General features: G+C 41.3%; 1 protein-coding gene across 3 annotated transcripts; it reads right to left on the bottom strand.

Moving 5' to 3' along the window:
- Positions 1-498: 498 nt before the first annotated feature.
- On the bottom strand, positions 499-15,655 carry LOC115779427 (dipeptidyl peptidase 9-like). Of its 3 annotated transcripts, none has more exons than XM_030728086.1 (21): positions 15,500-15,655; positions 13,074-13,164; positions 12,325-12,569; positions 10,828-10,940; positions 9,251-9,424; positions 8,420-8,588; positions 7,710-7,820; positions 7,387-7,515; positions 7,094-7,155; positions 6,878-6,978; positions 6,585-6,762; positions 6,210-6,369; positions 5,896-5,975; positions 5,358-5,528; positions 4,808-4,943; positions 4,493-4,638; positions 4,039-4,185; positions 3,757-3,909; positions 3,145-3,287; positions 1,927-2,038; positions 499-1,763 (listed from the first exon to the last, which is right to left on the bottom strand). In XM_030728086.1, exons 2-21 carry the CDS (start codon positions 13,127-13,129, stop codon positions 1,671-1,673), a joined length of 2,679 nt encoding a protein of 892 aa, XP_030583946.1. In that variant the 5' UTR covers positions 13,130-13,164; positions 15,500-15,655; the 3' UTR covers positions 499-1,670. The 3 variants fall into 3 exon arrangements, with proteins under 3 accessions (XP_030583946.1, XP_030583945.1, XP_030583948.1); XM_030728085.1 differs by lacking the exon at positions 15,500-15,655 and adding an exon at positions 13,359-13,609; XM_030728088.1 differs by lacking the exon at positions 13,074-13,164.
- Between the last annotated feature and the right edge of the window lie 172 nt (positions 15,656-15,827).

Below are 15,827 nucleotides of genomic sequence, written 5' to 3' on the forward strand. Positions count from 1 at the left end.
GAATAATGATCTAATCAAGTCAGTGCTCTGCAATAACAAACCTGTGCAGCATTACATGTTCATGAATAGATTTAAATTCAGTTTACTGAAGATACCGAATACATTCAATATGCACTGACCCAAACTTTTTTAACTAAGTTAGTCTTACATGTTTTTAGTATATTTTATTAAAAATGGATTCCTAAATTTAATAATGAACTGGCCTGAATAATATTCAGTTTTGTTAAAGGCTGAACACTGTGTCATGTAATCAGTAATGGTTGAAGTATTTCAGCAGTAGGTGGAAAGTGTGCTGGAATCAGCGGCTCTTACTCAGATGAATATATTGTTTTGTAAACGCTGAGAAAATAGATCCTCCCTTGTGATATTCCTTAATCTTTGAACCTGAAACAATTTTCATTTTGTAGCTTAATTTGATTCATTTCACTTTATTTCCCCTCAAAATCATCAATGAAAACACCTTTGAGAACACATTTAACCTGGCGAGCAGACTTTGAATAAAGATTGTTCACTTCTGTTTATTTCTTCAATATCTGAGAGTACATTTAACCATGTACAGATACCATGTCATGGCAGCTCATCTTACAGATGTTCGTCAGACACTTGAGGTACTCTAACAGGTTCCCTGATATGCACGATGTGAGCGGGCGCTCTAAAACTCTTGCAAAGGCACCTCAGACTGCCAACAGTTCTGTCGAACATCTTATAGTTCACTTTGTTGGCACCAAGGCAAACATGTACTGTGCAAAAGTCCTCAGCAGCAGAAGAAAAAAAGAAGCTCCCAAGAAAGTTAAAGCATGTGACTGAGTGAAGCAGCAACAGGTTGCTACATATTTCCATTTATGAATGATTAGATAGCAATAAAAGTATAAATTTTATTAATACATAATAAAAATGTGGCATTTAACTTGGCATGCCACATAAAAGTCATCTTTGACAGCACATAAGAGAAATCTCAAAGCACAAAAAGACTACAAAGTGTATGACAAGGAGGGTTAAGCGCTGCTTGTTTGCTCTTTCAGAGCTTTACATTTACTTACTTCACATCAGTGTTTATTCACAGGAAGAAAAAGCAATATCTGTGTCAGTTGGATCCCAGAAAAAAACACAATTCTTAAACAAAACAAAACAAAAAAGCTCTTAGAAAAGAATGGCACCAAAGAGAGAAAAAAAAAGACAAACCACTTCAAAAACTGGGCACTGCAGGTCCATTTCTGTTCTTTTTGCATTGCTGATGAATCGATTGTGTTGGCGCAGCATGTTTAGCATCAATCATCATTACTGTCACAACAAACTCTGAAAGCTACAGTTCCTCCTGGTGAATAGCGCCCCCTGCTTGTTTTGTGGCTTCAAGCAACCAATCGGCTCTCTCCTCAAAGCCTAATCCAGCCTAAAGGCTACAAGTGGCTCCCCCTCAGTGATAGTCAGTCAATGCCAGTTATACTGACATCTCCATAGGAGTCCCGTAATGATTTATTAATGCTAAAATGCTGGAGCACCTTTAAGACAAACAGCTGTCGAGGTGTGATGGGATTTGGCATAGCTTGCATTCAACAGATTATAAAAATCGAGGAAGTGAGAGGTGACGTGGCGTTGGATAAATGGAGGAATGTGGAAAAGGAGACAAGGGCAGGAAGCGAGGAGGGAAGGTTGGTGTGTCAAAAGGCTTATCAGAGGTTCTGCTGGAGAAAGTGCAGCAGTGTAATCTCATAATGCTCTCCAGACTCTGGACATCTGATGCTGTGCCGCTCGTTGGGGTACACCTGGAAAAAGGGAACCACAAACAAATGTGTTAGTGCCAAAGAGGAAGAATTCCTGCTTGCTGCTGTTGCTTCCTGTGATGTTGAAAAATGCCAGTCTCACAATTAAACTCACTCGGACCCTGTCTCACATCTAAAGTCAGTACACATCAGTAAAGGGTCGTACCTGCAGGCTGTATGGCTTCCCTGCTCGGATGAGTTGAGACACGAGGAAATTAGTGTGGAAAAAGTGCACGTTCTCATCTAGAAATCCATGCAGGATCAGCAACCTGTTGGGCCTGTATTAATCACAAATATGCACAGTCTTATTTATTTTAACCCATGTTTATGAATTGTAGCAGGAAATGGAGCCTATCATTTCCAGGACAACATGTGCACATCACTTGTTTCAAAAAGGTTGGAACTCTGTAAAAGCAGAAATATTTGTGCAAAATAAATTACTGCAAAATTGCAAAAAGACAATCTATAAAACACTGATTTGAGGCCTAACAAAAGAACAAACTTGAGGCAGCGGCATGCTTCCCACTGTGTTACACCACAGAGCAAAATTCCTCATTTACTTTTTTTTTGCTTTTTTGCTTGTTTGTTTCATAATTGCTCGTATATTATCAGTAGGTGTCAGGTCTGGACTGCAGGCGGCCGAGTTTAACATGATTTTACTACAGAACTACGCTGTTGTTGTATGTGTGAGTTTGCCTTCCTTCTCTTGCAAAAATAAGCAGGACTTTCCCTGAAAAAGACCTCTGGACGTCAGCACGTTCTTCCAAAAACCGTATGCATGGTTCAGCATTAATGGCACCTTAACAGATTTAGTTACACTGCAAGTTAGCAGCACCACACACAGAAATGCACCCACACAACCTCCCATCCTTCCACAAATGCTGCCTTTTCTGGATGCTCCCTCTCCTCATTCAATGGGCTTTCAGAGGTGTGGAGATTTGTGATGATTCTCTTCATCTTTTGATGGTATTATGCACCACAAATGATCTCCTTATAACACAGTTTTTATACCTAAAATTATCCTAATTAGTTGTCAAGCATTTCAACAGTTTTTTTTTTTAAATATTACACAATTTTTCTACTGTTTTGCTCGTCCTGACCCAAGTTTTTTGAAAGGCATTGCAAAATTCAAAACGGGCATCGGTTCTTTATAAACACTTGATGTCTTATTTTGCACTTCAAATGGTCTGTAAATCATCACATTATGGTATTAGCATGTTACACAATGTGTACACTAGAGAAAGCAGTAGATAACACACGGTATAGCCTAGTCTAGTCAGAAGTCATACTATAGTCTCAGCTGTCTGATGGATGCAGTAAAATAATAACTGAATAATAATGTGTCATAAATGCATTAAAAGCATTGACAGCAAATATTTCTCACTCATTGGGCAGTTTGTCGACGTGTAGGGCGACAGAACAAGCTTCGTATCCCTGCTGGTTTTTTTCAGGGGTGTCCAAATATCGCTCCGTGTAGCCGGTGTCATAGGCCATCCACAACGTCACTGGAGCTCCCGCGATAGCAACCTAATCAACAAAGAGGAGATCAAACAGCGGTCTGCTTTATTATTTCTTCCTCTGAATCATCTTAATGAAAAGTGAAGTTTCAGATTAGAATCTACTGTTTCATATTTAAATAATAATGAAGCTATTTGAAGCACTGTAAGTAAATAACAGTTATACAAAGCGATACCAAAAGGCTTCTTGAAAAGCTTCTTTTTTTAATGATAACTAAAGTAACTGTAAGTACCTGAAGATCCACAGGATTACTTTCTGCTACTTAAACTTATGATAACAGCAGGGTGTCTCTGTTATGAAGTAAGATTAAAGCAAAAAAGATAAATCAATTGTGTAAAACTTGACAAAAATAGAGCAAAGAGAACACCTAAAAAAAAAAAAAAAACCATCTGCTGTTCTTGTAAACATACTTCAAGCTTTTTGCTTGTGCATCAAACTCAATCTGCCACTTATCAGAATGAATGTTTTTGGTTTCAACCTTAAAGACGTCCGGTCTGTGGATGAGGCCCATGAGGGACAGGAAGCCTCCGTACGACCAGCCGTGGATGGCAACTCGACTCAGGTCTACAAACTTGTACTTGTCTGCTATGTAGTTCAAACCCTCCACCTGGTCTTCAATCTCCACCTGACCCTGGACGGAGAAGAAAGTTATTTCACTCAGCTGCTTTCTTGTTACAGTCAAAAACAAAGAAAAGAGTCTAATTTACAAATATAAGTGATTCTCTGACAGAGCAATGCATGTTTCTGATATGACATTTACCATTTTGTCCTTCACAGCTCCTTCAAACTTGAGGCCTCGCTGGCAGGAGCCCCGCCCATCGATAACGAGCACAACGTAGCCCAAAGAGGCCAGCGTGCTCAGCCGTAGGTACTTCACCCCTTTATAAGAGTTATTCACTAACTGCACCTGGAAGAAAATAAAAATGACGTTCATGTCATTGTGAAAAATTTCCTATGTCCACTAACCAACAAAGAAAAGCCAACTGTGGATATAACTGATGAGGTTAGATCCACGTTGTAGATATGCTTTCTGGTCCTGCTGTTTACTTGAAAACTCCACCAAGCCAGTAAATATTTGTAATTATTTATATGCTTCCATTAAGCACGCTATCTGTTTGATGCATTTGGCTTACAGAAGTTCACACAGAACAAAACCGCCATTCCTCTACACTTTCTGATGCCACACACTACGAATGAACCGTGGGAGAGCGAACCTGAGGACCGCCATAAACAAAGACGACGGTGGGATGCTTCCTTCCGGGGACCAGCTTCTCCGGTTTGTACAACATGCCGTACACCTCGAAGCCCGACTTTCCTGTGAAGCTAAAGATCTCTGGAGGCTTGCCATCAAGTGGGAAAGCTGGAACAACAACAAAAAAGAAAACTTTACAATATGTACACATCAAGTTTTGGTTTTTCTTCAACAAGCAGAACTAGAAAATTAAATAAACAGGGAGGCAAAGCTGCCAAACAATGGACCATCTGATAAAAATAACAAAATCTGTTTGGTTTGGAGGAGAATTCAGTACCAGAAGACTCCATCATGCTCGCCCAAAACTCGGGCTCTTTGTGCAGAGGGTCGCCGTCTGAGCCAGTCAGCTTGTAGATGTGAACACATGGCGCAGTGGTCAAGCTGCTGTAATGGCTAATAAACATGTCGAAGGTCTGCGTGAAAGAAAACAGACGGCTCAGAATTAGAAAACATCCCTGAAAATTACATTTACAATTCAATTTATAAGTGCATGGAAACGCTTTATATACATATCTCAATGTGAAGGTTACTTTTTTTTTCTCGTCAGGCTCTCGTCTGTATTTTAATTGCGAAAGCCTAACTCGCATAACACAGGTATGAAAATGATGTGTTTTAATTGACAAAACAGGACAGGTGAAATACTGCTAATACATCATATGCAAAAATTTCAACAGGAAACTGTTAAAAGGGAGCAAGGCAGCGGTTAACCTCTAATTTTACATTTAAAATAATAAATCCTAACAACATGACAAGTAGTGGAGAATTTGTTTGTGCTAAAAACTAACAAAAGGTCACACAGAGCGGTACACGTGTGTGTGCTCAGATACCTGGCTCACAGAGCAGCTGTGGGAGAAGCCCGGTTTGGTGAGTCGGACAATTTCACCCGGTGATTCGTAGCTCACCACGTAGAGGTGGTGCTCCAGAGGAGAGTCTTTGGTTCCCTGAAAGTAAACCAGCTTTGCTGCTTCATCCACCCAAATCTGAGGGCTGGATGAACGCTGTGCAAATGAGGGGGGGGGGGAAGAAAATTGTTGGGACATTTTGTTTACACACAAACAAAAAAAGTCAGATAAGTTACAGAGTGCAGTAAGCAGGTATCTCCTTTAGTGAGGTGTTCTAATACACATCTTTGTTATTTGGCTTTTTTAGGCAAATAAAGAAAATAACATTTCTACATTATTATGAGTAAATGCTCATGTATCATCATCGCAAATGTTCTTGAAATATCGTGATATAATTGTGATGCTATAATCACCCAACCCTACTCTATTCATTCAGGAGACTTTATTTCTGCATAAAAAAAGAGTTTTGAGTTACTGCTGGGAATGTCAGTAACCTACATACAGGGGTGGGTAAGGGTTTTACCTTTGCGCCGTGATTGGCCAGCACCTCCCACTCCCCACTGGTCACTGTCACCTCCTCTTTGACTGGACACTTAAAATCATCTGATGACAGAGGAGCAAATGTGTCGTGACAAAACTGAACTCAAAATGCAAAACAAAATTCACACAGCGCAGTACAACTACAACACGAATGGAGAAATAACATCCTCACGTAACAGGACTGTTAACAAAATAAACCATGTCAAAGACATGCTTTATATACAAATCAAAGTAGCACAAATAGTACAATTGAGTTACTCTGCATGTCTCCCACCTGTGCACTCCACATGCTGTTACCTTCAGAGTGTGTGTAGCCTTTGGCCCAGTTATATCTGCCCCGCTGTATCACTGAGGTGATCTTATACAGGTGGCAGAAGCCTGTTTTAGACTCATTTACTGTGATGAAGGTAATCTCATCATCATTGGTTTGGATGAAAGGATGGAAAATGTCATGGACCTGTAGGAAAACCAAACAATGTTTTTGATCTTTTCTCATTGCTTAGAACCCCTGAGTTAAGATTATATTTAAAGTAATTAGCTTTAATTGTAAACTTCAGTAGATATCTGTCTCTGTGCCACTCTGATTGAGAAGCTCAAATCTGACTGAGACACGAGGGGAAAACTAATCTGAGAACGCCCCAGGATTATTAAAAATGTGCTGCTGGCACTCACATTGATCCAGATATCACTGGTCTCCTGGTAAATGACGAAAGGATGGACCAAGTCTCCGAGGGCCTCCAGGCTCTCCTGTCTTTTGGCTTCGTCCTGATGCGCTGGGATGAAGAGTTCGGGAGGCAGCAGGACCAACTGGAGATTCTGCTGCCGTCGGTCCATCAACACCGCCCATGCACTGACACACACACAAAGAGGACAGGTATGACGGCTGGGAACAGGAACATGCGCCGCATACTGACACCAACTTATCTACTTCTTGGCTTCTTTATGCTTTGTTTTTTCTAGCTTACTATCGACCGTCTTTGGTCCATCCGGCTCTGGTGATGTACTCGGCACGTGGGAACAGGCTGGTGAAGGGAACAGGTAGCTCCTTTTCCTGCGTGCTAACAATCTGAGGGAGAAAAACACCAACCAGACCAGATCACATCAGTGCTCCGTTCACTCTGGGTGGAATAACGAAAGAACACAACAAACCACATTTCTGGAGGTTTTGAATGAACACTTACTCTGCCTTGACTGTCTGTCTGTATTTCTGCTATTTTGAGGGTGATATCAGGATTCTTGCTGCCTGCAAAAGAAAGTAAGTTGATTTATGCACAAAAAAAAAAGCAACCATTTTATATAAGCACATATATAAACAAAACCTACACCCAGCATAAAGAATTAGGGTTAACCGACTGAATGGCACAAGAAAAATAACATGTATACACAATAAGCGTGAAACCTTTCACTGGACATGCATTCTGTCAAAAAAGAAACAAAACCAGAAAACTCGTGCAGGTTTCTGGTGATTTGATACCTGCGTGTGGGTATCTGTAGACATCCGTCTTTCGCTCTTCCAGAGCCGGAGACGGGACATGGATGATCTCAACCTCAGACTCATCCACTTCCTCATACAGAATCTGCAGGGTTTTACCGCCATCCGCCTCTGAGCCAATGAGAAACAGCCAGAAAAGCAAGAAGGTGTGACAATTATTGAGAAGACTTTGCAACGAACGGTACGTCAAAGGTTGGAGAAATTATTCATGTGTGTGTCCTCTATGAACAACTGATTGATCCCACAAATTTTTCCTAATTTAATTTATTCTAATAAACATTCACTACAAAAATCGGTGCACTCACCTTCACGAGCAGTTGGACACCACCAGTATCCAGTGAAGCGATCAAACTCTTCCTGGGTGACAAAAGTGGCTACGCCGGCAGATTTTGGATCCTCTTTGGGGTTATCAATACCTACAATGAAAACATGTTAAAACAAAGAGAGACTCAGGTGTTCACACTAGGACGGCTGTGCCATCCCTGACAGTGTCTGACCTCCAGTCCAGTTTATTTCATGCTTGGGAATGGTTAAGTATACGGTGCTGTGGCCAACTTGAGCAGGTAGGCTCAGGCGCGGTTATGCTGGCCTCAAGCTCAATAAACATCTGGTACCATTATTTATTAAATCTCTCCAACAGCTGCCTCCATGCATCACGACTACAATTCACAGGAAAGTGTCTCACAGCCCCAAATATACCACAAACACCACGAACTTCAGTGTGCTGAGTGTGAGTGCTTTTCTTCAACCCAAACTGTCAGAATGTAATGAAATGTTTGTGTGTGACAAAGCGAAAGGGAGAAAATGGATGTATTAAAAATGCTTTTAAGTCTAGTTGGTTAGTTTAATGAAATGATTTTAACTCCAATAAACTAGAGAATTGAAGTGAACTTTCTCTCTCACAGCTGGGATAACAGAACGATGGAGTGAAAATCAGCACAACAGACAAACTGAACTTTAGTCTCAGACCGGCAGGATTGGGGGATTTGGGGTGTGAGTACAATTCAGTTCAGACCTTTGTGGCAGAAGGTGAGTCTCCTCTCTTCTCCAGTCTCTATACTGGTCACCCAGATGTCATTGTTGTTGATGAAGCCGACGAAGCTGGGGTCACCGGGGCATATCTTGGGGTCCATGCGTGTGCCCAAATGCTGGCTCTTAATCTCTGTGGGATTCTTTGGAGAAGTCTGGGGGGGGGGGGGTAAACATTAAATGTAAGACATCTGAGGCAACAGCTGCCGTTTCATTACCTGATAGTAAACTTATAATGTAGAAATAGTATTTTATTGCAAAGAGCTTCTTCCTTCCAACATGCAGCCGATAATCGGAATGAATTAACAGTAACATATTTTCAGGAACTACCAGAAAGTCCTAAAATTTTGCTTCCTTTTCATTTTTGATCAATCTCCATATGAAAACAAAGCTGTATCACAAACGTTTGGCTGCTCACAAGTGACAATAAGGTAGTTCTACATATATACATATATATACACACACATACATTATATATATATACACACATACATATATATATATATATATATATATATATATATATATACCCAAATTTTCAAACACCCTATGCTTCTCCCACTTTGCCCAACCCTCGTATCAGCCCTGCTATTGTATCAGCTATAAAGATAAATTTACATGCCTGGTGCATTAGAATGGCTTCATTATTTTCCCTGCTTATCCTTTGCAGGGTTTGGAGAAAACTTCAAATGGTTGGTTTTTATGGTTGGTGACTCACAAAAATCAGAAGTCCTCACCAATTAGCCTCATCGAGTCTGTAATATTCAGTCTGTGCTCTGCAGCAGTGAAAGTCTTACTTAACTGCCCTTTAACTCACAATGAAGCTGTTGTTCCCGCCATCACGGCAGTAGTACAGACTGCTGTTGGCCTGGAACAGGAAGAGGCCGCTGGGTCGGTGGTAGTCATAGGAGGTGATGCCAGACACCCCCAAACGCTTCCTCTCTCGCAGCAGCTCTTCTTCCCGAGAGAAGCATCCGTGGTGAGGGCTGGCCTGAGGTCAGGACGAGACAACACACAACGTGATGATGACCGCGACCAAAGTCAAGGTCAAAGACAGTTCATTCACAGCATGGAAAAAAAAACAAACAAAACATGACCAAATTCCTAAATTACAGAGAGAATCTCCATGGACCGGAAAATACAAGCTTTTCTCTCTATTCAGCAGGAGCAGGTTCTGTTTGTGAAATCAGTGCAGACCAGCTGGATAGCAATTAACATCAATCACATGGTCTCATGTGACCTGAGTGTTCTAGTTATTTTGTCTTTAGGAGAAGATTTACAACAGCAGCTTTAAGCTCCATAAGGAGAGGTGCAATTATTTAGGAAATGGTTCACAATAAAACCTCTAAATAATTAAATGCTCCTAAAGGGGACACATCCTACACATTTCCAGGTCTATGTTTTTATTCAGAGGATATTAAAAACACGCATTAATCTTTTACAGGTCCTCTACGCAGCCTGTCGGTTCAGACAAGACTGTTTTAACCAGCTTTGTTCTGACTAGTCAGCCTCCAGAAAAGACCCAACAGCTGACAACAACAACATGCAACTGCAGTCAGATTTAACTTCTTTTCACTCATTCATTATATGATGGCCGTGGTCGATGTCACTGCTCTGTTATTAACTCTTCAGCATTTTCTTTAATTAATTTTTTTTTTTTTTTGTAAAACGTATATTCTGTGGTGCAATCCCTGAGTCGTAACTGGCCCTGTGACATCAGTCCCAATCACTCTGCTTCCTGGCTGCACTCGCTGCTGACGCGGAAGCCCAACGACCAGAGGAGCCGCTTGGCCGGTGCTCAACTTCAGCCCGGCACAGGCTTTGGTTTAATATGAGAAGTCCACTTTCTGTGCCTCTTATTTCAATACTGATCAGTTTGTGAATGCTGCAAGTGGACACTAGCAATCTGTCGACTCACTATGCGAGATTTTATGCGGATAGTAAGAGTTAATTGTGCTTTTGAGGTACCGTGTCAGCTTAAATACATCTGTACGTGTTCAAAGTGAGAGCACAATGACAACAGAACGGGCAACAGTCTTGCTTTTGACTTGCAAGAAACATTTTTATATAAATTCACCTGCAATTTTCAAATGTCTTACTGCATACAGACTTCGAAATCATCACTGTAAATAAATGACAGAAAATCAATAAGCCCCTTTAATCTCCCGGGACCCCACATTCTCATATGGGGACATTACCTTTCCGCTTTTTTGAACCTTTTACGTCACTCTGCTTGACAGTGTTTTATACTTTGTTAAGCAATGCTGACTTTATTGTGTTATGCTGTAAAATAAACCCACTGTCCTTGGGTCTCAGGAGGTGGGAAAAGATGTCTGAAATAAATGTCAAAATGTCAGCGTGGATACAAAGACCAGAACTAAAAATCTTCCTCACCTGAAAGTGATCCAACATTGGTTTCCATGACAAAACCAGCAGGGCATCTTTGCGGATCTTCTTGGGAATGTCAGAGTAGAGTAATGCATTTTCCCTGCTGGCGTAAGGCATTCCTGTGAGGAAACAAACCACAGAATGCATGAGCCCGAGCAAAGCTAGCCTGGCTTGTTGTAGACGTGTCTCGGTTCAACTCAGGTTTGCAGCAGTGCCGGTGGCTTACAGAAGCTTCTTACAGAGGACTTTAAAACATATTGCATGAGGTGCCAGTTTAGCTCACTGAGCTGAATAGGCGACCCACACACCACCACATCATCTCTAAAAAGTTTTGTTCACACACGTTATGTCTCTACACAAGCAAAATCTTCCTTAATAATCCACTAATAATTTCCCAGAATACGGCTGTCTGGATTGCAAACATGCAGGCTGCTGTACGTGTGGTGCAGTCGTCTTGTGGCTGCTATCTGGCTTTGCTTTCTGCTCTCTGTGCATAACGGCACAAAAAGGCAGCTACACCACAGCTGTTTCACAAAGACAACACATTTGTGTTATAAAATGTTCCAATAATCTAACTATGCAGCTCAGAGAAAGGAGGAAAAAAAAATACTTGTGTAAGAAGTTATTTTAAAAGCCTGAAGTAGGTTGTTGTTTTGTACTTGGTTTTTTTGCAGGGGTAGCTATATTTGAGATTCAACAACAAATCTATTAAGTCAGTTTTGGAAGGCTTTAAAGCAAAATGCATAACTTCAGCTAAATGGCAGACAGTGAGGAAGCAAACAGCAATTAAAAGATGATGGTAAAGCCAGCATAAATATAGCACAACGCAGAAAAACAGCCATGAGGTCAACATCTATTGAACATCTTCTACTACACACTTCTAGTCACAATTAAGGTCTAAATATATTTCTAAAAAATTTTTTAAAAAAGAGCATTCAGACCAGGCAACAACTATTAAGGCCTGACTCCTTATAACAGACAATAACCAAACCATTATGGGTGCAGGTCTAATAGACTAAATTTAGCCCACATTACACAGCTGACTACAGCCAGATAAAAACTACAATTCTGCGTGAGACAGAGCAACAAAAAACAGCAACCATTTTACAGAAATCTCGTGTGCTACAGCTGCAACAGAGGGAAAAAAAGCAGAAATATGTCCACAATGCAAAATGTTGTTCCACATTTTCTCCATCACGCAGTGAAGCCAGTGCAGCTTTGTGGAAATCAAATGAGCTTGAAAACAGGTGCAGGCTGGCAGCTCTGACTCACCAGCTGCATCCACAGATTTTTCACAGACGTGTGCTACCTTTCAAAGTGACTGAACGGAAGCCACTGAATCTGCAAGCCAACAAGTCACGGCCGCTAAAAACACCTCTCTAAGCTAAGATTTATCATTTCTTTAAACAGGGTTTGTAGAAAAATGACATTTCTTGGCGTGCCTTATTTTCAAACGTTCATGTGCAACGTGTCAGACGTCAGGTTTCTGTTACCGCTGCTCACCAAGGTAGTAGATGCGGTGAGAGTGCGGACTGCTCTCATCTTTCTGGATGAACTGGAAGTCGTGCGGTGCCTTGTTGATAACCACGCCGGTGTTTTTACGGCTGTTGTGGATGATCTTCCGCAGGCCATCCCACGTATGCTTCTCCACCTGGAACTGGGTGGAACTCACGTCCTCCATCTCCACCACCTCTGTGCTGTCTGAGAGCTCGTCCACTCCGGTCATGCCTGCCAGTGCCGCTCTCACGCTGTTGACAGACATTTAGGCTGGTTAGTGAGATCACTCTACACTCAGTCCACAAATGTGTGTGTGTGTGTGTGTGTGTGTGTGTGTTGAAGATGATTCATTTACCAAAAACAGACCTATTAGGCTTCTAAATTTAGGAGCCTATCTAAAGTGTCAAAAACAACCCTCAAATGCTCTTTAAAGTTTTATTTATTTGGAATAGACTTTTTAAGGTGAGATACTGGAACAAGTCAGTATGCCCATCTCAACAAACACTGCATGGATTGGCATGAAAGTTCGCCAACAGCAGGTCAATATTTTCACTTTGGTCAATGATCAAATACCTACAAAGCTAATAAATTCCTGTAAACATCCATAGAGCTAACACCCTTAGCAAATACTATTATAATTTTGTTAATCTCTGCCTGAAACCCATTTAAAACTCACTATGAGAATTTTTAAAATGACTTGATCAAGCTGAAAATGCAAACCAAGCGACTGTCAGACAGCTTTAAGTTTCCCCTACCTTTCCGCACCGTCTTCTGTTTTGTCTTCAATTTTCGGCCTCTTTACTCTGTGCATTAACTGTTCAACCAGACTGAGCCAGACCTGACACCCTGTAAAACACCAGGCAGCGACATAAAAAACTGAGGACGTTTCTTTCTAGATCGCAGAAATTCAAGACCTTTTCAGGTAACAGCATGAAAACACCTGGTCTAACTCGAAGTCTAATAATAACAGAAACAAACAGAAACTAGAGCAATCCCTAAGCTAAGCTAAGCTCAAATGCTATGAACGGTGAAACTGTTACTGGGGTTGGGGCTCTGTTCTTGGCCCACATCTCTGCACTTCTTCATGGAGGAGCTGCCGTTCTTCAGCTTGCCATATTCCAGCTAAGCATTTCTCACGTGGAATCTTACTGAGTGTGACTCAGCTGCATGACTCGGACACTTCAACGTCTGTGTCATAACTGTGACAAATTTCACACTGCGACTACACATTTTACTGCAGGACTGTAGGCTGTTCTGCTGCCTGGCTCCTGAACATGGTGTATAAGCACACTACAGTACTTTTCCAGACGTTAGTCAACTTGAGGCATTTTTGCCATGCTGAGCATAGTGGGAATGACATACACTCACCAGCCAGTTTGTTAGGTACACTTGTTTAACTCTTTGTTAAAGCAAATGTCTAAACAGCCAATCACATGGCAGCAACTCAATCCATTTAGGCATGTAGACATGGTCAAGATCTGCTGAAGTTCAAACTGAGCACCAAAATGGATGGGGAAGAAAGGTGATTTCAGGTCTGAGTATTTCAGAAACTACTAATCTGCTGGGATTTTCCCACACAACCTCTCTGGTGTTTACAGAGAATGTTCTGGAAAAAAGAAAGTATCCAGTGAGCAGCAGTTCTCTGGGTCAAAGTGCCTTGTTGATGTCAGAGGAGAACAGCAAGACTGCTTCAAGCTGATAGCAAGGCAACAGAAAATCAAATAACCACTCATTACAACCAAGGTATGCTGAAGAGCATCTCTGAATACACAACACTTTGAAGCAGATGGGCTACAGCAGCAGAAGACCACACCAGGCGCCACCCTGTTAGCTAAGAACAGAAAACTGAGGCTACAATTCATACAGGCTCACCAAAACTACACAATAGATGATTAGAAAAATGTTGCCTGGTCTGATGAGCCTCAATTTCTGCTGCATCATTCAGATGACAGGGTCAGAATTTGATCTCTGGAGCTTGAAAAAAGGGTAACTGGACTTCTTTTTGTTTCTTAAAGAGGTTTCACCTCTCACCCAAAAGGTTTCTTCAGTTCTCAAACCAAGAGAGACAGAATTTGATGTAATCATAAAAGCATGGATCCTGCCTCCTATCAACAATTCAGGTTGGTGGTGGTGTAATGGTGCGGCAATTATTTTTTTTGGCACACTTGGGGCCTGTTGCTGAGCATCATTTAAATGCTGCAGCCTACTGGAGTGTTGCTTCCGACCATGTCCGTGCCTTTATGATCACAGTGTACTTATCTTCTGATGGCTGCTTCCAGCAGGATAATAAACCATGTCACAAAGCTCAAATCATCCTGCCTTTCTGTACGAAGCTTGCATGTTCTCCCATGTTTGTGGGGTTTTCTCTGGGTACTCTGGTTTCCTCCCACAGTCAAAAGACATGCAGTCAGTGTTACGAAGTATTAAGGCAGCTCTGAAAGCAAATGGGCGTCCAATCTGGTACTAGAAAGGTGTACCTAATGAGGTGCCCAGTGAGTGTATATCATTCAACAAGAAACATGCCTTTATCATTTAAAACATGTATCACAAATGTTAAAAACTGTAGTCTTACTTTAGAGTTTATTAAAAGTTCATGAGAAAGGGAGACCCTGAAGTGCTGAACAGCAAACAAACTAAATATAAATAATAAAATATTGGAAATATCCCACCTTACTGTACCCAACACCTGTCTGAACATCCTCAAAATAGTGGTGCACATTTAAAAACTGCTGTGTCACTTCTGACTGCAAGTTTGGGATAATTAATCGCGGACTCTTCAGACGCTACGTAACGTTTCACTTTTAACGTTAACCTCTCTGAGATCGTCCTCTCAGTTTGTCCATATTCTGTTGCATCCATACCATAAAAACGCAGATTCACGTCAGAGACAGCGACTGTTTCACCATTTCTGCTCAGACTGACACACCCGCTGATTAACGCTAATAACCGTCTAAAAGACAACTTCTGTCCGAGTGCCTCTTAAATGTCAAAGTTTGCCTAATCATCCAATAATCCAAACTCCCCGAGGATAACATGAGCCGCTGGAAGCTAACAGGTTAGCCGCCCATTATAAACAGAACAGAAACTAGCAAGCTAGCTACGAGGTAAACCAGAACAGCACAAATCAGAAAACGTAAGAAACAAAGCAAAACAAAAAAATAATCACACGTTTTCATCTTACACTTTCTGCCCGGAGATCTTGAAGCTGTACCTCCTTTTGTCGAACAGATGTCTGTGTTGAAAAGTTGGGATTAACCAGACACTGAACTACTTTTCAGAGACCAGGTAGCTTAATGCTAATACGCTAACAACGCGGAAATAGATTGTGAATCAAACCCGAGCAGCGTTACAAAATTACAACCTTTAACCCGGATATTATCAGTCAAGCTGCTCTCTGCTTAATCCGTATATCTGAAACTTAACAGTTTGAGGAACCTGACTTTTTTCTTTTAAGTTCTCAAAACCTCTCTTAGTTTTAGGGCCGCAACTAACAGTCTCTGCCCTTATAA

This window comes from Archocentrus centrarchus, chromosome 4 (assembly GCF_007364275.1).
Source record: "Archocentrus centrarchus isolate MPI-CPG fArcCen1 chromosome 4, fArcCen1, whole genome shotgun sequence".
Lineage (NCBI taxonomy): Eukaryota > Metazoa > Chordata > Actinopteri > Cichliformes > Cichlidae > Archocentrus > Archocentrus centrarchus.

Coding starts and splice junctions, on each gene's coding strand:
- LOC115779427 (XM_030728085.1), bottom strand. CDS start 13,404: ATGAAGAAGTGCAGAGATGTGGGCCAAGAACAGAGCCCCAACCCCA. Junction 6,763..6,877: donor TGGACCAAAGACGGTCGATA/GTAAGCTAGAAA, acceptor TGTGTGTGTCAG/TGCATGGGCGGTGTTGATGG. Junction 2,039..3,144: donor GTCGACAAACTGCCCAATGA/GTGAGAAATATT, acceptor TGATTAATACAG/GCCCAACAGGTTGCTGATCC.